The 22344-nt window shown below is 48.1% G+C and overlaps 1 protein-coding gene across 5 annotated transcripts in view; it reads right to left on the reverse strand.

Moving 5' to 3' along the window:
- Positions 1-22344, reverse strand: part of Hk1 (hexokinase 1) — a 102649-nt gene that overhangs the window by 57263 nt on the left and 23042 nt on the right. For 3 of the 5 annotated variants that reach the window (XM_076916535.1, XM_076916536.1, XM_076916534.1), the window contains one exon: positions 21491-21538. In XM_076916535.1, coding sequence (XP_076772650.1) covers positions 21491-21538 — 48 coding nt within the window. Of the gene's footprint in view, positions 1-8850; positions 9253-11593; positions 11703-21490; positions 21539-22344 lie in introns of those variants that run through there. The other 2 variants (XM_076916537.1, XM_034524608.2) reach the window with 2 other exon arrangements.

Here is a 22344-nt window from a genome sequence, read left to right on the forward strand (position 1 = left end):
GAGGAGGTGTGGTGGGGGTCTCTTCCTTTGATGGAATGCCAGAAAAAAATCCTTCTTGTTTTCAGCCCATATTTTGGGACAGCTTGCCCTGAGCCCCATCAGAGGCCCTGTGAGGCTGAAGTCCTGGACCAAAGTTCTGGTCCAGCTCCAGAGAGTCTCCCATAATGTCAGAGATGCCTGGGTCCCGGCACCAGTCCACCAAGATTACACTGACGCTACTTCTAGGACCTCCTTTGCACCCGATGTCAAATGCAGAAAGAAACGTTTTAAGCTCACTGGAAGGACTCAACAAAACCAAGCATCTCGTTTAACCAAGCATTTCGAAAGTCGAACAAAATGGCTTGCCAAGGGGAGCTGTGTCTTTATTATAACGGAGGCCTGGGTCTTCCAATTTCACTCACCCCACCCATCTGGAATGGGTCCTGGCAGATGCCAGGGACCATGAGAGAACCGAGGTCTGGGGCAAGCAATGCTGCTAAAGACAATCTGTTTGTGTCAACCAAGTAATGGAGTCAACGGTGGCTTAGGTCAGGCAAGGATCATCAGTTGCAATGGGACACATCCATGTACACGGACTTACTGGATCAGTTTCCTTTCCAAATGGAAGGCATCCATAGCTCTGTGTGTGAGAGAGAGATAGAGACAGAGAGAGAGAGACAGAGAGAGAGAGAGAGACAGAGAGAGACAGACAGAGACAGAGATAGAGACAGACAGACAGACAGAGACAGACAGAGACAGAGACAGAGAGAGAAGAGAGACAGAGAGAGACCAGATCACAAGCACAGGGTGCAGAGTGGAGCTGGCACTGAGGAGGAGGGAGCCTGGGTGGCCCCAAGCCATTCCTGCCTCTCTCATCTTTCCTTTCTTCCTTTGGGTCTGTTTCCCTAAGCTGCAGCAGGAAAGCATTGGGTATAATTCTAAGTCGGATCTGTTGCTAGTGACACACCTGCCGGTAACAAGGCTTCACCACTTGGAGGGGGGTCCTCAGTTCCCTCATTTCTACACAAAGGTGTCCTCCTCCCAGGGTCTCACAAAAACATCTGTGTTCCCTCACATACAGACAAGAGACACATAGACACAAACGTCCACGAGAAAAATGTGTGCACGAATGTTCACTGCGGCGTTCAGATGACAGCCAAAAGGGAATCTATCTCAGATACTCATCAATTGGCAAAAGGACAGACAAACATGGCAGGGGCAGTGAGTTAATCAAAATCCCAGGAAATGCTACCCTATGCCTTCTCTGAAGCTAAGAAGCAAACCTATAATCCCAGCATTTGGGATTGAAGCCCAGCCCTTTGCAAACAGTAACTGAACATGCCCAGTGCGGACAGAAAAAAAAAAAAAAAAAAAGTCAGTACAGGCTTAGTGCAGTCCATGCTGACTCTTGGCTCCAGAATCTAAAACTTGGAGGGAAACTCCCTCTGAAATGGAAGCAGCAGTGGGGTAAACCTATAATCCCAGCATTTGGGAAGTTGAACAAGGAGGATTATGAGTTCGAGGCCAGGCTGAGCTACGTAATGAATTCCGGGCTAGCTAGAGTTATATAGAAGAATCAAGGCTGAAAAATGGCTCTCAGAGTGGACAAGCATGAGGGCCTGGGTTGGATCCCCAACTTCCACATCAGAGCTGGGCACAGCAGCACCATCTGTAACTCCAACACTAGGGGAGCAGTGACAGGTGGATCCTGCCAGACCAGCTGAATGGGTGAGCTCCGGGTTCAGTGAGAGGCCCCGGCTCAAAAAATAAGAGAGAGCAGCTGTGGATGACACAGCCTCTGGCCTCCACGCACAGAGGTACGCACAAGTATCCGCATGCATGCAAATGTGCACACACGCATACCAAAAAATAAAAATCAAAGTCAAAGAAAAAAAAGACAGCGTGTAGCAGGCACTGCGTGACTCAGCCGCGCCCTACCCCACGGCTGCCCATCTCAGAGGGAGTTTCCCTGCAGGTTTTAGATTCTGGAGCCAAGAGTCCGCGCATGGACTGCACTGAGCCTGCGCTGACTCTTTTTTTTTTTTTTTTTTTTTTTCTCTCTCCCTGCCCTCACTGGGCATGCTCAGTTACTGTTTGCAAAAGGCTGGGCTTCAAGATTCACTGTTCGGGTTTTCCCTGAAGCACAGGGAACATCCACCCTCTCCTTTTACGGAAGATAGGCAGGGACAGGCTGTTGACTTAAAGTCTGTCTGAAGAGGGCTGGGCACGTTTAGGAGACAGATAAGCCTACTCTACCACGGGCTGATCCACAGAGGGACGGGGGGGGGGGGGGGGTGGGGGGGGGGGTGGAGGCGGAGCTCTGCAGCCACCCAGACCCATACAGAAGGCTCAGCTTCAGCAGATGGGAGTTGCACTTAAATCACACCTGGAGCTGTCAAGTTCACTGTGACCAACCGAAGCCACTTGATAAGGTAAATTAGGAAACCGGCTAATTTCTCCCAGAGCCGGGAATGGAAGCCACTTGACATGCTCTGCCACAAATACCAAATACGTAAAGGATTAATGACCTAGAGATGGCTCCGTAGCTAAAAATGCTTACCACGCAAACCTTGCCAACCTGAGTTCCCTTCCCAAAGGCTCGTGGTGGATGGAGAGAAGTCACTAAGGTAACCTGACCCCACACAGTGTGGTACTGCAAACACACAAGCAAATAAAACAATTAAATGCCACATCAAAACAAAACTAAACTAAAGTAAATTATCTGTAAACGTTTGACGGATACCAAAGTTGGCATGACCAGTGAATGCCCACATTCTGATGGGGATGTGATAAGGCACGACCATCAGGGCCAACAGTTTGGCAACGTGGAGGTGACAAGGCATTTCAGAGTCTACAGAAGCTGGCTCCGGAGCTTAGGGAGGTGAAAGAAGCTCATGCTGAAAGCGTTATCTGAAAAACAAACAAACAAACAAACAAACAAAAAAAAAACGAGACACTCAAGCAGCTGTCGAAAGAATGGCTGGATTGGCTCTAGAGAAGCATGCATGAACACAGAGCCGTTTAAATGAATAAAGTCCATACAGCAACATGAAAAAAGTTCCCCCCACCAAACAGAATGTGGAGCCGCTGAAAAGAATTCGGCAGGGTACACACAGGGGAACACCACTTATAAACAAAAATCAAAATCACACAAATCAAAGGCTCAAGTGCTGCTTGAGTTCAGGAGACGTGCCTGCATTTATGGTACTAGTCGCTGTTTATGGATATATATGGTACAAGTGTAAAAACATCTACGGAAATATCACGTTCTGGACAGCGGAGCTGGGGAGATGGCTCAGCCACTAAGAGGGCTTGCTTCTCTTCCAAAAGACACGGGTTTGGTCCAGCACCCACAAGGGACCTGTAACTGGACCTCATAATCACCTCTAACTTCAGCGCCAAGGAGGATCTAATGCACATGCGTTACACGCAGACAAAACATACACACCCATAAAATAAAATGAAAAATCGGGAAGTCTGAAGAGGCGGATACATGGTTAAGAGCACTCGCTGTTCAAGTTCAGTTCCCAGCATGCTCATGGTGGCTCATAACCATCTGTAACTCCAATGCCAGGGGGATCTGACACCCTCTTCTGACCCTCCTCAGGCATCAAGCACACATACAGTGTGCATACGTGTATGTAGGCAGAAACACTCGTATGCATGAAATAACATTTTTTAAAAAGAATACATTCATACATATATATATATATATATATATATCACTCAGACAGCAGATAGCATCTCAAGAACAGGAAAGAACGAGCCAACTTGTCAGGGTGAGGGGTAAGTACATGTTTATGTTTATTAAGTCACACGAGCTTCTGTAGGTTTATGTGCCTCGAATATTTCCTAATAAGAATGATTTACATTTATTATACGAGAGGGCAGGGAGTTAAGATACAGGTTCCGAGATAAGCCATCAAAATTGACAACACTGAGTTTTTCTCCTAAAAGAGGAGAAAGCTTTCTGGGTTCCATTCATAAACTTACAGCGACCCAGTGGGGTGGTTTCTGAATAGGAATTAAAAGCCCCTCCTCCTGCAGAAAGCCCCTCCTCCTGCAGCGCATAGGACTGCCCAAAGGAGGGAGTGGCCTTGAAGCACAGTGACAACTCCTACCCCACAGCCTGGCTAAGGATTCGCCTGTAGCTTGGCAGTGATGGGGAATTGAAGGGAGGCTCTGGCACAGGCCAGGAAAAGGCTCTACTACTGAGTCACAGCCACGGGCCTCTCCTGAGGCTTCCAAAAGAACTAATGAATGCATATATACATATAACATATTTACGTTTGAAACATCCGTGGCGTGGCCTCTCGGTTGTATTTAAGTGACATCTCGAGTGACACAAGGTATTTCAGGATGCTCAGAGCTAAGAAACTATTAAAACAAGGAACCCAAGCTACAGAATGGCTGCTGTCCACTGGACTCTACCTTTCGAAGCTGATAACAAGCTTCTTTTCTAGAAATAAAAAAAACCTGACTGCTGGTAAAAGTAAAATCTACAGACACACACACATAATATGAAATAGTCAGATATTTGTATACATAATAACACAGTTGGTAGCGTCCTCAGGTCCCACTGGTGCAGTTCATTGACCTGGAAGATGGTGGGCACTTGTCCTCCTTTCCCTAAACCAATGTCTACCCTTCCTCAGGTTCACTCCTAGTGCTTGGTTTACACAGCCCTGGACCTGTTTGAGAATGGCTGCCTCTCGGTTGAAAGATCTCTCAGTTCCTCCTCAGGCGTACACAGAGCTGGCTCCAGAGACTAACTCTACCAGCCAGGAAACCCTGGGTGCAGATGGACACACACGCAGGCCCAGTCTTTCAAGGAGAAGGCTGTCCATGATTTCCCCCCTCCAAAGAACAGCAGGAGTGTGGGAGGCGGCACCATGAGGCATGGTCAGATGAGGAGGCCCCTCACTGCCAGCCACTGGCCTGGTCTACTCCTCACAAGGTTCTCTCATGAACCTTCCTGTGAATGAAGGGCTCTAGGGAAGAAACTGGATGCCTATGGTGGAGAGACAAAAAAATATGACAGAACAAGGTACTAGCTTTGCGTGCAACATAATTTGCTTCTCTCTCTCTCTTTTTAAAGTTGTTCTTGTTTGGTTTGTTGGTTTTTGTGAGCCAAGGTTTCTCAATGTAGCCCTGGCTGTCCTACTAGCTCTGTAGACCAGGCTGGCCTTGAACTCTGAGATCCGCCTCTTCTGCCTCCCAAGTGTTGGGATTAAAGGCATGCAACACCACTGCTCAGCCATAAAATTCTTTTTAAAATTCAATTTTAGCCGGGCAGTGGTGGCGCACGCCTTTAATCCCAGCGCTTGGGAGGCAGAGGCAGGTGGATTTCTGAGTTCGAGGCCAGCCTGGTCTATAGAGTGAGCTCCAGGACAGCCAGGGCTATACAGAGAAACCCTGTCTCGAAAAAACCAAAAAAAAAAAAAAAAAAAAAAAAAAAAAAAAGTCACCCAAGGCCTTTCCTTTGCTCTACCTGGCATTCCTGGGCCAGGCCACTGGACAAATCCCGTTTGTTCCCTGTCAATGCAGGTTGTATATGGCTATGGAGATCCAGACAGAGAGAGTCCACTGGGTGTTTGCTGTTCACTGCTCTGGCAAGCCTAGGGAGAAAGACATCTGGTCCTTCTTATTTCTACCACCCCTGACTCCATTTTTCTTTCTATATTATTTTTTTTTCTACCACTGCTTCCCAAGTGCTGAGATTAAAAACATACCGCATCTGGTCTTTTCTAAATTATGTCTGTATGTGCCCCACTCAAGGAGCCCAGAAAGACACTCCCTTTTGGAGCTGAAGTTACAAGTGGTTGCAAGCCACCTGAAGGGGGTGTGGGAACTGAACTTGCAGACCTCTGCAAGAACAGTAGGCAGTCTTAACCACAGAGGCAACTCTCCAGCCCTTCATTTTCCTGAATAAACAGGCAGCATACAAGGATATACTCTACCCTCCAGGTCCCTCTTGGTGACACACAATGGAGGGGGCAGGGCTATGCAAGGCGTGTTAAAAGCCACTTGCGGAATAAAGGCTCCCCCCACTTCCCCAAGCCAAACTGCAGGATGTCTGGCATCTGGTGAATGGAAGCAGTCACAAAGATGCATGCAATATTCATCCTCTTAAAAACCTGAGTGAAGGAAAATGTGTGTTTTATGCTTCTGTCCACCAGGTCCTCTTTTTTCCCTTTTCATAGCCAGCACTGTGCATAAGCAGCCGGAAGTACAGAGCTGTGAGCTTCATTCGTTTCTGCCCAGGACACGTTCTCAAGGCTACTGTTCTCAAGGATTACTGTGGGCTCCCAGACAGTGGAGGGAAATAAAACTGTCTCCTAGGTGCCTTTGTATTCTGGGCAACCCTGAAAACCTTCCCCCAACAAGATCCAATTTCCTTCCTCCTAGCAGAGAGCAAGGTCCTGTATATTACCAGAAGCATGTCTCCAGAGTCCCACGGGCTGCCTAAGGCTGGAGGACTGAATCATCATGGCTGCCCACACTTAGGAGAGTCTCCACTGGGTTCCCTTTAGGGTAGCACCACAGGGCCCAGCCTTTCTCATAACAGAAATGGGGTGGGAAGGACAGGGAGCTAATAAACTGACTCACTGACTCATGGGAGCAAGTGACCACTGTGTGTCCACCGATCCTTCCATGGACCACACCCACAGACGGCAGACCACTATACAGGTAGCCGTGATCTCCTAGAAATCTAAGAAGCTGATCCCGTTCTGAGTGAGGATCAAGAGGGAGCTCTTGTTTTGAGTTTTTGTTTGTTTGCTTGGTGGGGTTTTTTTGTTATTGGTTGGTTTTGTTGTTACTGGGTTTTTGTTTTGTTTTTGGAGCGTGGGAGGTTCAAGACAGGGTTTCTCTGTGTAGTCCGGGCTATCCTAGAATTGCTCTAGGGACCAAACTGGCCTTGAACTCACAGAGATCCACCTGCCTCTCCTCTGCCTCCCAAAAGCTTGAGCCACAGCCACCCACCCTGCTGGGAGCTCTTGTTTTTAAGACTCTCCTACACAAACAAGGTGAAAAGTTTCAACCTCAGGACCTTCCTCCCGGCAGGGCTCTCGGATAGAGGTGCGGGGAGGGGATATCCCAATCTGAGAGTGATGGCTTTAGTTAGGCACCATTTGACTCCCTGCTCAGATGCCCGCAGGGCCTGGGAGATCAATGGGCTAGAGGTGAATCAGGCCACTTGTAATCCGAATCTTAGTCCAACTCAGCCACCGGATGGAGGCCACCCGGCACCGTGTAACAGAGCAGCCAGGCAGCAGGCAGCCACACAGGTGGCTTTTACAAGGTCATTGGGCCTCCACCCGGAATTTACGCCTGAGCCACAGAGGGTATCTAGAGTAGGAGAGCAGTGAACTCTTGATTCGGGAGGCCTATTCTAAGTGCACTCTGCCCTGCTAGGACTTCTCTTCCCTTTCCATGGAATAAGCATCAGCAATGTCCACCGCCATGGAAGAAACTCAGCAATGCATAGCTCCCTGTGGTGGTGGTGGGGGGGGGGGAAGGGCCCGAGGCGTTGACAGCATAGCCTGAGGCATGACAACCCTAGCCTGTGGCAAGTTCCCAGATCCCATCCCCTCAGCACCCTACTCCTGGTCCCCATGCAGACTGAGATCCAGGATGGAAGCAGTATCTCCAACAGCCGGTCTCTCAGCACCTCCCCTTCAGCTGATATCCAGGGGGAGTCCTGGTCAAGTTCTTGAGTGGGAGGAGGTCGGAGCCCCGCCCTGGCTCCACCTCTCACCATCTGGGTGACCTTCAGGAGGTCATAGTCCCTAGTAAGACTGCTTCCCACGGTGCAGAATGAGAAGTCTCAGGTGGGAAAGGACAGAGCCTAGTCACCGCTGCCTCTCACCTGTAGATAGTACTCCTTGTCCCAGTTTCAGTCAGGTTGGTGATACTACTCCCTACCCTAGGGTAGGTAAGGCATACCTATAGCACGAATAAAAATGTCCTGGATGTTTCCCTGACTGCCTTAGTCTATTTCAGGAAAATCATCCTGTCTGTCTTACTGTGGCAGAAAAGTGAGGTACATCTTTAAGAACCACCAGAAGAAGGCACTTCACACTAGACAAACATCACCCCTAGGATCCAGCGTCCATGTGCAAGAACACACAAGTCACAAGGAACGCATGCCAACCCCTCCGAGCTCTTCAAGTGACTAAAGTGTCTTATTTGAGCTCCTGGGCTAAGGCTGCCTGGAAATTACAGCTTCGGAGGAATAAAAAATTCCATTCAGACATGCGGTACCAGACCTGAGGCCTATGAGCAAAGTTTCCGGTGGCCTCTGCTCCCCTCCCCGCACCGGAAAGCCAGGCGGGTCACCCCGTCCTCAGAGTAAGGAACAGCTGCAACAGCTGGGGGAGCCCAGTGACAATTTCAGAAGGGCATCGCATTCTCCAAATGGGAACCCCAAATATGGGATGCCTGGCTTTCAGCCAGCACACCCGCCAGCTGCTCACTCACCTCCCCAGCATATCTCAGTGATCACACCTTCCCCGCCCACGGCGCGTGGACCTTTCAAAACAGGCCTTAGAGACAGGCCCGCTGGTCCCCACCCAGCCAGGTCCCAGTCCCGCACTGAGTGCGGGTACCCATCTGACATCCATGGTCCTTTTCAAGGACACTGCAGCCATGGGAAGAGGGAGGGGGGTCTTCAACTGGCCGCCCAGCTCCTCAAAGCACAAGCACGCCCGCATGCCGACAATGCCCGGGTGAATCCTAGCACGAGGCCTGTCGCTTGCACCCTGTAGTCCAACTAGATGCTGCCTGGGAGAGGCCGGGGGAGGATGCAGGCGGTGGCGAGCGGATGCGGGAATGCAAGGCTGTGGCCAGGGCGGCGCCGGCCGGGCTCACCTTTTTGATCTGGTCATCCTTCAGCTCGGTGAAGTAATAGGCCAGTAGTTGCGCGGCGATCATGTTGACGGTGGGGGATGCGGAGAAGCAGATGTGGGGCCAGTGGTTCCTCAGTAGCCCCGGTGAGCAGTGGTCCTTCGGCGGCGGATAGGCGACTCCACCTCCTCCTCCCTTGGCTCCTCCCCCTCAGTCCCTGGGCGGGGCATCTGCCTGCTCTCTCCAGACCTCCGAGCTCCAGTCCCCTGGAGGGTGACAACCGCCAACCGGCCCACCTCCTCAGTCCCCATTGGCTGCAAGGCGCCTCTGCAGCGCCATGGCTGGGGCTTCCTAGCCAGAGCCGGAGAGTGACGGCCGCTCCCTCCCGCGCCGGAAAGGAGGCAGCACCCTGCACGTCCCCCACGTAAGGAGCGCACGGTCACGCGTGGTGGCACAGTGCCATGCCTGAGCGGGTGGGTGTGGGACACGATCTGGAGGGGACCAGAAGACAGATCCAGGACACCACAAACTGGAGATCGCGAACGGGGCCACACCCCTTCCTCGGAGATTAGGGCTGTCCCCCACCCCTCCCATCTACACTGTTGGGGAAGCACACAAGTGGGCGTGGAAAGAGAGCGGAAGCCGAAACTAGGCGGTTTCACTGATCTTGCACTGGGTCCCTGTGCCTGCCTGCACTAAAGGATCCAGAATCTCAGGATGATGCTCCAGCGTCCCACTATGGCCCACCAGTTCTGCATCCCAAACTGTCAGACTTCACATAACTAAACCCAAGCCGCCTGCCTGCTCCTGTGACATCATATAAGAATTCATGGCCCCCATGTGGAATGTGGGCCTATTCCCAACCTGTCCTGATCCTTCCACCCTTCTCTGGCGCTTGGGCATCCAGGTCCTGGGAGGTTGGAGGTACTGTTCAGGGCGGGGATTGAGGGGAAATTGTGTTTGTACCTTATAACATGTAAGAACTCAGACATACAGAAGTAACTACCACTCTGATTCTACAGGTGAGGAACCTGAGGCAACACTTTACAGTTGCTGCTCAGGGGAAGAGCCGGGTTTGCTTAGCTTCAGCGCTGGTGACCTGACGGCAGCTTCTCTTCCTTCAGCTTCTGTTGCAGGCCATGTTCCAAAGACCAGGGCTGCAATACATGCCCTGAGGTGACTATAGTGTCCAACTTTTTTTTTTTTTTTTTTTTTTTTTTTTGGTTTTTCGGGAAAGGGTTTCTCTGTTTATTCCTGGCTGTCCTGGAACTCACTCTGTAGACCAGGCTGGCCTCGAACTCAGAAATCCGCCTGTCTCTGCCTCCCAAGTGCTGGGATTAAAGGCGTGCGCCACCACCGCCCGGCTAGTGTCCAACTTCTACCCCACACCTGGGGGGGCTAGGAGCCCTGGCTAGGCCTAGCATCTATGGGGCAAAGATACCCATGCCCAGGACACCCTTTAAGTATCCCAGGGGCCCTTCCAGCCACCACTGCTCACTGAGAAGGAGGTGGTAGACCCGAGGCCTCTATCCAGAACACATTTCCTACCTTGCCTAATGGCAGGTGCAGATGTGTCCTGTGTCTCAGGGTCTCTTTCTTTATCCATAAGATGGGTACTGTAGCTACTGATGCCTAGACCCCATGATTTCTGTGAAAGAGCATAAACACTTGTGTCTAACATATTAAGTGGGAAGTACTCTCATGGAATGAACTTGGGCATCTATGGGTTAAAGTTTGGGGGCCTGTCACCTGTATTTCGCATTTCCAGGCCCAGGGAGGACCTATTATATTTAAAATATTTTCCTAATAGAATCTCCCCTCAAAAAAATTAGCATTTGAAGCCCACATAAATCTCAAACTAACACACACACACACACACACACACACACACACACACGCTACTAACATGGCCGCCAATGTCAGGACAAAATGGTTCTTATAAGCTGCATTTGAATCTGCAAATGTACTTCTGTCAGCCAGCTCTCAAGGCTTGGGAAGTTTTTGAGGATGGAGGGTTGTTTTGTTTTCTCAGAGCTCTGTAGGTTGAATGGGCTACCTTTCTGCCCCCAGTGTCAGGCTCATAGTCACCTCACCCAGCCTTCAGCCGTCACTACAGTCTGTCCCCCTACAACCCTTACCCAACAAACCAGAGTTGGGAAAAAGCTGGCCAAGCTTGTAGGCAGGTAGGGACCTCTGCTGACCTTTCCCCAACCCCTATACCAAGGTGACTCAGTACACACACACACACACACACACACACACACACACACACACATATCCAGGCACCAAGGCCTAATACACATCTCTAAATAAGACTCACTGCCCCTCCCAACACCACCCCCACCCCAGTTTTTCTCCTGTTTAGCTAGAAGTATGACAAGAACATTTAAGCTGGCTTTCTGGTTGTTGGCTACCCGCCATCCAAGCCATTCCGAGCTGCAGGCCAGGACAGTCTCACTGAAAAGCTACCTCAAATATGTTACACCTCTGCCTGCAGTACCTTCTGGGCCCTGCATCCTGATGGAGCCAATTTAAACACGGTTGACCCTGTAGCTGACCTGACTCTTTGAGCGCATCTCTTCTCTGGCCCCTGGCCACAGTAGGGCTATTTCTCACTGTCCTCAAACCCCACAGGCCCATTCCATTGTGGCTCTGCTCATACCGCCTTGCTCGCCTAACCTTCACCTATTCAAGTTCCAACTTCACCTCAGAAAGGCACATCTGGCCTTCCTTCCCAAGCTGGTCTCCCCTGACCTTAGCCACTCACCCTGGCCTCCCAGGCCCCAGCACCTCCACAGGGCACGCTCGGACAGTGTTCGGAGTCCATGCAAATAGAGACCAGGGCTGTTCTCTACAGACAAGGATGCACAGCTGGTGGGCCATCTTGCCCAGTGGCAGGTTGTGGTAGAATGTGGAGCCGGGACTCAACCCCAGTCCTGATGCCTAGCCAGCCCTCTGTCCATCCTACCCTACCACCTCAGGCAGCCTGGGCCAGATAAGCAACTCTGAGTCAAGACTGCCTCCCTGATATGGGCGGCTGTCTCCTGGAAGCCTGCTCTTATCTGCTCTCAACCAGAGCCAGCACTATGGCTGTGTTGTGTGTCTGCTCTCTGTTGAACCCTAGACCACCTCATGAATGTTTCTTGGTGGGTTTTTTGTTAGTTTGTTTTTGAAACAGGGTTTCCTATGTAGCTCTGGCAGTCCTGGAACTCTCTATACAGATCAGGCTGGCCTTGAACCCACAGAGATCTGCCTACCTCTGCTTAGCAAGTGCTGGGATTAAGGGTGTGCATTACTTATTTATTTTTAATATTTTTATTAAAATATTTTAATTTTTATTTTTAATTTAATTTTTATTTTTTAAATTTTTTAAAATTTTATTTTTAATTGTTTAAAGTTTTTATATGAATATTTTGCATATATATAGAGAGAGAGAAAGAGAGAGAGAGAGTGTGTGTGTGTGTGTGTGTGTGTGTGTGTAGTGTGTGTGTACCATGCATTTCCTGGTGCTCAAGGACATCAGAAGACAAAATCATATCCCCTGGAACTGGAGTTACCGATGTTTATGAGCCACCATGTGGGTGCTGGGAATTAAACCCAGGTCCTCTGCTAGAGCAAACAGCAGTTTTTAACCACTGAGTCCTCTCTCCAGGACTCATGCATGAGTTATTTTTGTTTGGTTGTTTGGTTCGTTTTTCAAGACATGGTCTATATAGCCCTGGCTGTCCTGGAACTCACTCTGTAGAGCAGGCTGGCCTCTGCCTCCCACGTGCCCACACCATGCATGGTTCTTGATTATTCATGTCAGTTTTGTCTTTTCCCCCTTTACTACCCTACCCCGTGTTCCCTTTCTTTTCAGTAATGTCCCATGTAGCCCAAACTGGCCTGAACTCTCAATATAGCTAGGGACGTTCTTCAACTTTGGTCTCTATCTGTGGAGTGCTTAGATCACGGGTACACAGTGCCACACATAACATATACTTGGAGTTAAACTGAGGGCTTTGTGCCTGCTGGTCGGCAGTGAGTACTGTAGCAATGGAGTTTCACCACAGGCCATACTACACAAGTCTTAAACCTCAGTTTAGCTGCCTTGATTACTCCCGGACTCACGGGAAGACCTCAGCCCAGAGAGGGCTCAAGGTTTTTCCCCTTCTGGGCAAGCTTCATCTTTCCCATGAGTCCCTTGAACTCTCAGTTCATTCACTGTGTCTCTCCTGGGAAGGACCAAATATTGTTCAGGCTGCCGTGGCTTCAAACACACCTGCCCTGAAGACAATGCAGACTGAATGCTTAGGACATCTAATTCATTCCTGTCAGCCCCACAGTCCTGGGGATTCTTCCACAGTGATCTCCAACAGACGGGCTGAACCTCTGGCACCAGAGGGAGCACACTCCTCCCAATGATCATGTTTACATAACGTCACAGGTTTACAAAGCAGTTTCTCATGGATTGGCTCATTTCTCCCGATAACAGCCTGGAGAGGTTACAAGAACAAATATCATTACCCACACTTAATCAGTCAATGAGAGGAGAGAGAGAGAGAGAGAGAGAGAGAGAGAGAGAGAGAGAGAGAGAGAGAGCTGTAGACTGAAGGTCTCGCAGTGAAGAGAAGACATGGCCCCAGCTGTCCCGCAGAGTTCCTGAGCTGATACCTCAGTGATATGCAACCTGGTTTGCAACTTGCCCAATGAGAACTGCTGATTCAGACCCTGGATTTCCATGGGGATGAAGAGACCTCCATCATGAAGCACCAAGTGGTGCTCTTCGCAGCCTGTATGGGGCTTTCTGATGCCAAGTACCACAGGGTGAAAGTTCACTGCAACCTCTAATCAGCTTTGCTCCAAAAGCTACCAGCACTTCAAGGCGCCACCCAGAGCTAGCTACTGGACTGATAAAATTACATTCTTAGCTGCTTTTCCTCTGACTGGCCCAAAGTTCCATCTTCTAACATGCTAACAGGATCAATACACTTACAACCACTAAGATTAGACTCTATAATGTCTTGTTTGGCCCAACTAGTTGTTTTATAAATACCGGCCAACACTTAACCACGGTTATACTTTACCGTAAAACCCATCATTTCTGACAGCCAGGGTCTAGCCACCCATGTTGATAATTATGTAGAGAGTGTTGGGCTAGGCTTGAGAGCAGCCACTACCTTCTTCAACCCAAGGCAGGCACCTGTAGCCAGCTCTAGCCCACACAACACCACACACACACACACACACACACACACACACACAGTCTCTCTCTCTCTCTCTCTCTCTCTCTCTCTCTCTCTCTCTCTCTCTCTCTTCTCTCTCTCCACTGATGGACATACCAGCGATACCTGTAAAAGCATTGCCTCCATCTTAATGGGTGGGTTTAACAAGCCATGGACTTCGGGCATTAGAGCCAGGGTTGGGATCAAGCAAGAAGAAAATGGGGATGCCAAATTTAAGTTTTGCAAGAGAATTTTGTACCATGGTTACCCTGGCAATCTCTCTACTGTTTCCCCCCAAACACCTGCCCCTCAGGTATCATAATGGCTCCTGTTAGCCTTCTTGGCTCTCTGACTTGGTTTTATCACTACTCAGAGAAAGCTAGACTCTGACATCCTCAACTTCTGCCCCAAGGGGGCTGAGGAAGGCCTGGGAGAGGGAGGGTTAAACTGAAGGCCTGCGGCACCACTTTTAAGCACCTGTTCTTTATCTCAAGCAAGGACTCTTCCTGAACAAGGAAGCTCTTATCTTGCCGGCCCAGAGCAATTACAAGTGCCCATCCTGACCACCATGGCTTTACAGGACACTTGCCCAGCCCCCATGCTCGGCCACCTTCACAGAGCCAGCAAGGGTCTGCCTCCACCCACGGCCTTTGATTTAGTGCCAAAATATACTTGCAAGTGCTTACACACACGGTCCAAATCCATGCCCAGTCAGGGCTCCTGGGGAGGAGAGTTCAGAGTGATCTAATATGCAAGCAACCACAAATTAAGTACTCACTTGGTATTTTGCTAAGAAAAGACCTTTTTAAAGTTATTTTTTACCACCTAATTTCTTAAAGGAAAAGATATTTGAATTCAGAGAAGTAAAGGTTAGTCACTTTGTTTATTGTTAATAAATAGTAATTTTTTTTTTTAATGATTTCTTTATACAGCCCTGGCTGTCCCGGAACTCACTATGTAGACCAGACTATCTACATAGTCACAGAAATCTGCCTACCTCTGAATCCCAAGGGCTGGAAATTATTTTCTGTTGAGAAGGGGTGTTTTACTTTGTTTTTGAGACAGGGTCTCACCATGTAGCCTTGGCTGGCTTGGAACTCACTCTGTAGACCAAGTTGTCTTCCAAACACAAGGATGCATCTACCTCTGCCTCCCAAATGCTGGGATTAAAGGTGCTCACCATCTTATGGAGCCATAAATCTTATCTTATGCAGCCATAAATTACTTTTGTTTTGTTTGTTTGTTTGTTTTGTTTTGTTTGAGACAGGGTTTCTGTGTGTAACCCTGGCTGTCCTGGAACTCACTCTGTAGACCAGGCTGGCCTTGAACTCAGAAATCTGCCTGCCTCTGCCTCCCAAGTGCTGGGATTAAAGGCGTGGGCCACCACCGCCTGGCCATAAATTACTTTTAAAGTAAACACAATTGGCTTCATGGTAAGAACAGGTTAAGACCTAGATGGGACTTGCCACCTGTCAGGTATTCTGAACTCTTTGGGGTGCACTGACAGCACATGTGCTTAGCATCGTGTGTGTGTGTGTGTGTGTGTGTGTGTGTGTGTGTGTGTGTGTGTGTGTGTGATAAACTTCAGTGTTTTAGCTCCGAGAGTTCCAATGGTATAGTTATAGAAAACAAAGACTTTAATGTTTTCTGGACATCATTTGTCAGCATTTATCAAAGGAGCAACCTCCGCAGACTACCTGTGCTCGAGAAAGTTGGGTTTTAAAAACTGCCACTTGATAGCAGGGTATGGTAGTACACACCTTTAATTCCAGCCCTTGAGAAACAGAGGCAGGAGGATTTCTGTGACTACACAGACAGCCTGGTCTACATATGTAAGTTCCAGGACAGCCAGGGCTACACAGTGAAACCCTGTCTCAGAAAAAAAAAAAAAAAAAAATTGCTATTGAGCAATTTAAAAATCGTTAGGCAGATTTTAGCTCAGGATTAGGACAGAATTTCTAACGATTTCTGAAATGGCTCTGAATGTGCTTCTGCCGTCTTGTCCTGTGTATTTATGGGAAGTGGTTTTTTCAGCATTGATGTTTATAAAACTGAACAGCCATCGACTCTAAAAAAGACTGTAAACACTCGGTATGTCGTTCAGGATGAAATATTCGTGCCAGGTTTAATTCTTTATGGAAAAATAAATACACCCATCTCTTTAGCAGCCAGATTGCTTTCATCTTTAATAGGTAGTAAGAGGGTAGGCCTAGCAGAGCTGGCAAGATGGCTCTGTTGCCTTGTAAGCCTGAGAACCAGAGTTCCACCCTTGGAACCCAGCGTGGAGAACCTACTGTCAAAGTTGTCTGACCTCCATACATGCACACGTGCACACCACCGTTCCCCTCATCACACAATAATTGGTAATGTAATCTAAAAGTTACAGTAGTACATGTCTTTAATTTGAGCACTCAAGAGGATTCCTGTGAGTTTGAGGCCAGCCTGGTCTACACAGCAAGTTTCAGGGCAACAATGGCTACACAGTGAAACTCCATAGTAAAAATGAAATATATATATATATATATATATATATATATATATATATATGAATCATTTTAAAGTAGATTATGATTTGTTATCAGTAAATATTTGATTTGTACACTACCCTATATACCTATGTACTCAGAGTCATATAAAAAAAATTCTTAAGCAAAAATGGGTCACAAGGGAAAAGCCTAAGAAGCCTGCTGTGCTGGGCAGTGGTAGTGTGTTGTTGGATATTTGATAACTTTTTGAACCTTGATATTGTGTTATTTCTGGGGAAAAAATGGTTTCTAGTTAGAGTGTGGCTCAGCCTTTCATACACACCTTTAATCCCTCTGGCTGGAATACAGACACACCCTTAGTACATAATCCAAAATGATGAAGGTAGAGTTAGTTTGTAGAAGGAAGCACCCATGTTTAAAAGTGATGTTGAGCCAGGCAGTGGTGGCGCACGCCTTTAATCCCAGCACTTGGGAGGCAGAGGCAGGCAGATCTCTGAGTTGGAGGCCAGCCTGGGCTACTGAGCTCATTCAAGAAATCCAGGGCTACACAGAGAAACCCTGTCTCAAAAACACAAAATAAAACAACAAAAGCCTTGCTGTATCCAAAACTTAGGAGGCAGAGGCAGGAGATCACCCCAAATTTAAAGTCAGCCTGGTCCACATAGCAAGTTCTATGCCAGCCAGGACTATGTAGTGAGACCCAATCTCAAAAATAAAAAAGGCGTGTATTTTTAAACGTTTCATTCATTCATTCATTCATTCATTCATTCGTGTGTGTGTGTGTGTGTGTGTGTGTGTGTGTGTGTGTGTGTGTGTGATCATGGACGTGCTGTGGTATTCATGTGAGGTTTAAGGACCACAAACAGGAGTCAATGCAGGGGGTTTGGAAACCACTTCTACACATCGACCCATCTTACCCTCTGGAGGCCTATTTCAAAGCAAATACCTTGAAGAGTCACTCTCCTCAAGCCTTTCAGCCTCCACATGACTCCCAAGCTCCTGACACCCACTTCCAGCTCCTCAGAGCATCCAACCCTCCCCCCCCCCCCAGACACTGGAAACACAGTGCCTTCTACTGTGGTCATTTGCTATTTAATATGCTTGTGTCAGCTCAGGGGGCTCACGCCTGTAATCCCAGCACTTGGGTGCCACAATCAGGCACATCAAGGCCAGCCTGGGCTACATGTCTAAACTCCATCTCGGAAAGCCAAATGTAGAACAGAAAAAGAACCCTTCTATTTCTCAAGTCCCCGCAGCGTCATTTTTTTTCACCTCAATAATTATGAGGCACTCTCTACTCTGTATTTCCCCAGTCACCCCAAATGTAGCAATGGACAAGACACCGTGTCTGGCCACATTTAAGAAGACAGACATCGAACAAACCCTACTTGAATATGTATCACGCAGGCGCCAGCGCGGTGTCACTAGCCTGGCCACATCCCATGATAACCACTTCTCCTTTGGTCTGACTAATCAATGTTTCTGTTTTTAGCTGAATTCAGCCACCATCACCACCACCAGCAGCCCTGGATAAGGATCGTATTTCCAGCTCTCCTCTGCAGCTACCGGGCCATGTGACCAATCTCCAACCAGGCAGATAAAGGGATGGAAGTTGGAGTCTCTCCTGGTCACTTCTGGTAACAGTGTTTGTGCCACTTTCCCTAGAATGTTCTTCCTGTTTTCTTCCTCCCAGCTCCATGGATTGTAAAAATCACCGTGGGTGTGGCGGCCAGACAGGATAAAGCACCAAATTAAAACAGGTGCCAGTGTCCCCATGCCATGCAGAGTCAGCAAGGCATCCTGTACCAGCCCCAGCCCCACACCTCCTCTCTCCAGATTTCCAAAATAAAGAGAAAAATGGAATTGCCTTGTAGCCAAAATTGTGGCTATTTGAGGGTTTTCTATTACAAATAGCCAAACTCACTCATTCCTAGCCAGTATAGAGGCTAAGCCACCAAGGGGTCCAGGGAGTCATCTCAAGCAGGGTGGACAGGAAGGCATCCCTGAGGGTGTGATGTTTGGGCAGAACAAAAAGAGAGAGAAGCCATGCCAGAGTGTGGGCAAGGGTGCCCAAGCAGAACATACTCCCTGTCACCCAAGCTGGAAACTCAAGCCTTGTCCCCAGGTACCTTCTGTTCTACAGACCATGTGTCTCACCTGTCACCAAATCCATCCAGAACAAAGGAAATCAACCAAACCATACCAACTCCCAACCTCATCTCTCAGGCTGCCTTCTGCAGTCTGGCCCACAAAGGGTTAAACTGTCTCCTCAGAAGATCTCTGTGAAGGAACCTGAGGCCTTGTTTGGAAAACTGATCTTGTGGATTTTTTTAGTTCTTGTAAGTTTGTAGTACTTTCTTAGGGAATCCTTAAAGGAGAGGTTTCCTTTTGGGGATATGGTTTGACTATGTAGCCCAGATTGGACTTGAACTCACAATCTTCCTGCCTGGGCCTCCAAGCCCTGGGACTTTGTGAAGGTATGTTTTATTGAGATGTAAACTCACATATTACAGTGAGTATACAGTGCTTGGAGAGGCCAGACAAAGGCTTTGCATCCCTAGACCTGGAGTTCAGATGTTTTCTGAGCTACTATGTGGTCCTCTGTGAGAGTAACAGGTGATCTTAACTCACGATGAACATATCTCGTGATTGTTGTTTTAAGGTTTATTTGTGGGCTGGAGAGATGGCTCAGCAGTTAGGAGCACTGGCCGCTCTTCCAGAGGTCCCAAGTTCAATTCCCAGCAACCACATGGTGGCTCACAACCATCTGTAATAAATTGAATCTGATGCCCTCTTCTGGTGTGTCTGAAGACAGCTATAGTGTACTCATATATATAAAATAAATAAATAAATCCTTTTTTAAAAACAGATTTATTTGTGTGTGTGTGTTGTTGTTGTTGTTTTTGCTTTTGTTTTTTGTTCTTTAAGGACTTGCCAGGTTTTCCAGCCTAGCTTCAAACTCTTGGGCTCAAGGGATCTCCCTGCCTTAGCCTCCTAAGAGCTGGGACTAGAGGCAGGCAGCTTAACACGGCTAATTCACCAATGGTGTGTGATACAATCTCTGAGCAAGGAGATCCTCACCCACGGTCGACCTTAGAACATTTCCTCTCTCCCTCTTTCTGGTAGCTATCAGCATGCAAATTTCTATATGCATGGGTCGTCGGCAAGCATTTGTTAAGCTCACATCTTTGCCTCTTCTGGATATTTTATATAAATGGAACAATATAATATGTGGTGTTTTGTGATTGGTTTCTCTCACTGGGCGTAATTCTAAGGTTTATCTCTGTCACATGCCCGTGCATCTGAACTTTGTAGTTTTATTGCCAAATAACATTCCATTGTGTGGACATACCACAACTTATTTATCCTTTCAAGGACAGATGAATATTTGGCTTTTTTCCACTTTGGAGAGTTAATTCAATTTTTGGTATAGCTGCCATAATGAAATGCCACAGACTGGGTGGTTTAACAACATAAATGTATTGTCTCCTGGTTTGGGACATAAGAAATCCAGTATCAAAGGCAGATGGATTTGGTGATTTGGGTGAAATTGGCCCCCATGGACTCATATGTTTGAATGTTTGGTCCCCAGTTGGTGGAATTGTTTGGGAATTGTTTGGATTAGGAGGTGTGGCCTTGTTGGAGGAGGTGTGGCTTTGAGGTTTTAAAACCCATACCCTTTCCTCTCCACTCTGCCCACATTTCCCTCTTCCAGCACTTGGGAGGTAGAGGCAGAAAGAGCTTTGTGAGTTTGAGACCAACCTGACCTATACTGTTTCAGGCTAGCCAGCCAGAACTACACAGTCAAAAACCAACAATGACAACAAAAAATCTGCAAAGGCAGTCAGATCTCTAAGTTTCAAGGCCAGCCTGGTCTATAGAGTGAGTTCTAGGACAGCCTGAGCTACACAGAGAAACTCTGTCTCCAAAAAAAAAAAAAAAAAGAAAGAAAGAAAGAAAGAAAGAAAAGAAAAAAGAAAGGAAAAAAAAGAAATAAAACAAAAACAGACTTAGTAAGCTAATGCTTTCTAACTTTTTTGGTTTGTTTCATTTTGTTTTTTGTGGTGTGTGTGTGTGTGTGTGTGTGTGTGTATCTGTGTGTCTGTGTGTGTATGCGTGCCTGGCTCTCATTAGGTAGCTCAGTGTGGCCTCAAAGTTATGCTACTTCTCCTGACTTAGCTGAGGGCTGTGCCAAGTCTGGGCGCCACCGCCCCCTTACAGCAGGTCTGTTACTAAAGCCTTACCGTAACCTTCACATGGTGCAAATCATGATGGAGTCTATCTACTGCATTGTCTTCTTGTTGTTTTCTTTGTAGAAACAAAGTCTTATTTTGTAGCCTGGCTGGCTTTACATTTGTAGCCACCCCACCCCCACCCACCCCAACCCTGGTTTCTGCTTCCTAAGTACCAAGACTATAGACCCGATTCCCCACCTTCTGGCCTTAAAACACTTTAAGGTGCCTGCTTGGGGAATGGGAGGGGGTGTCACAGAAAACTCTGATTCGGGGTCCTGTGAAATAAGTCTGCCTCTGTGGGTAAGAAAGGCTTGACACTCGTCTGTAATGAAGGACAAAGGGGATGGGCTCTAAGGTCTATACAGTTGGAAACGTGGAGGAGACCCCGGTGTCTCACCTTTGGCTCCCCGGTCATTATGCCCATGCCAAGGCAGGGCCCTGTGTTCAGCTCAGATGTTTTTTAGCTTCCATGGGCCTGAAAGGAGCCTCCTTAAAAAGGCTCTCTCACTGTACCCTGCTATGTTGAAATCTGGGCCCAGAGAGGAGCAGCTTGAAAGTAAACACAGCCCCCAACCCAGGGGAATCCACTGTGGGGCTGCCCAGTGGTTTAAAATCATCCGAATCCCCAGAGGGAACAGAATAGCCACATAATATCTTTCATACACACAAAAATGCTCCTGAAAGAAACGACTCACCAACCAGCCAAACAAACAAAAAAACCCACATTTAGACTTCTTACCTTATCCTCTGTGAGAGGGGGTCGTATGCGTGGTTCAATATCTACAGCCTTAAAGACAAAACAAGACAGTCACAAAGGTGGCTTGACAACCTGTGTCCACATAGATTGATGGGGGTAGCTGATCAAAGTCAGAGAAGAGAAGCAATCAGCAGGAGCCAGTGCAAACAGGACTAATGACTCTTCGGGAGAAAGGCAGTGATGGAGACATTTTCCATTCATGAATTTATTCAAATGAAGACTTATCAGGTCCTCACAAAGACACCAGGAGTTCAAAGAGGAACAGGGGCTGGAGAGATGGCTCCGTGGTTGAGAGCACTTGTTTAACAGAGGAGGATGGTTCAGTTCCCAGCATCCATGTGGTGGATCACAGACTGTCTCTAATTTTGGTTCTGGGGGATCTGACACCCTCTCCCGAGCGTGGCTCTCAAACACACGAGCAGCAGAACATTTGTACACAAAATAAGTCTTAAAAAAAAAAAAAAGACTAATGGAGAATAAGAGTGTCTCAGTCCCCGTTACCCTGTTATTAGGGAGCTAGCAGGCCACTAGGGACTGGCCACTAAGACAGGCGTGCTGACTGGTATAGAAAACACAGCTCTAAGAGATTGGAGATGTAGCCACTGGCCTCTCAGAGCAGCCCATGAAAGGGCCTCCTGTCCTTGGGCCTGGCTCCGGACCTGGCTCCACTGTTAGTTCCTGATGAGTCTTGAATGTGAAGTGTCACCAGAGGCTCCTCTGATTCCCCACAACCCACCTTCCCCTTCCCCATCCCCACCCCCACACCCCATGGCTACATTTTGGAAAGCTGTGGAACCTTTCGGAAGTGAGCCTCTCTGGAGGAAATGATCACTAGG

This window comes from Arvicanthis niloticus, chromosome 20 (assembly GCF_011762505.2).
Source record: "Arvicanthis niloticus isolate mArvNil1 chromosome 20, mArvNil1.pat.X, whole genome shotgun sequence".
Lineage (NCBI taxonomy): Eukaryota > Metazoa > Chordata > Mammalia > Rodentia > Muridae > Arvicanthis > Arvicanthis niloticus.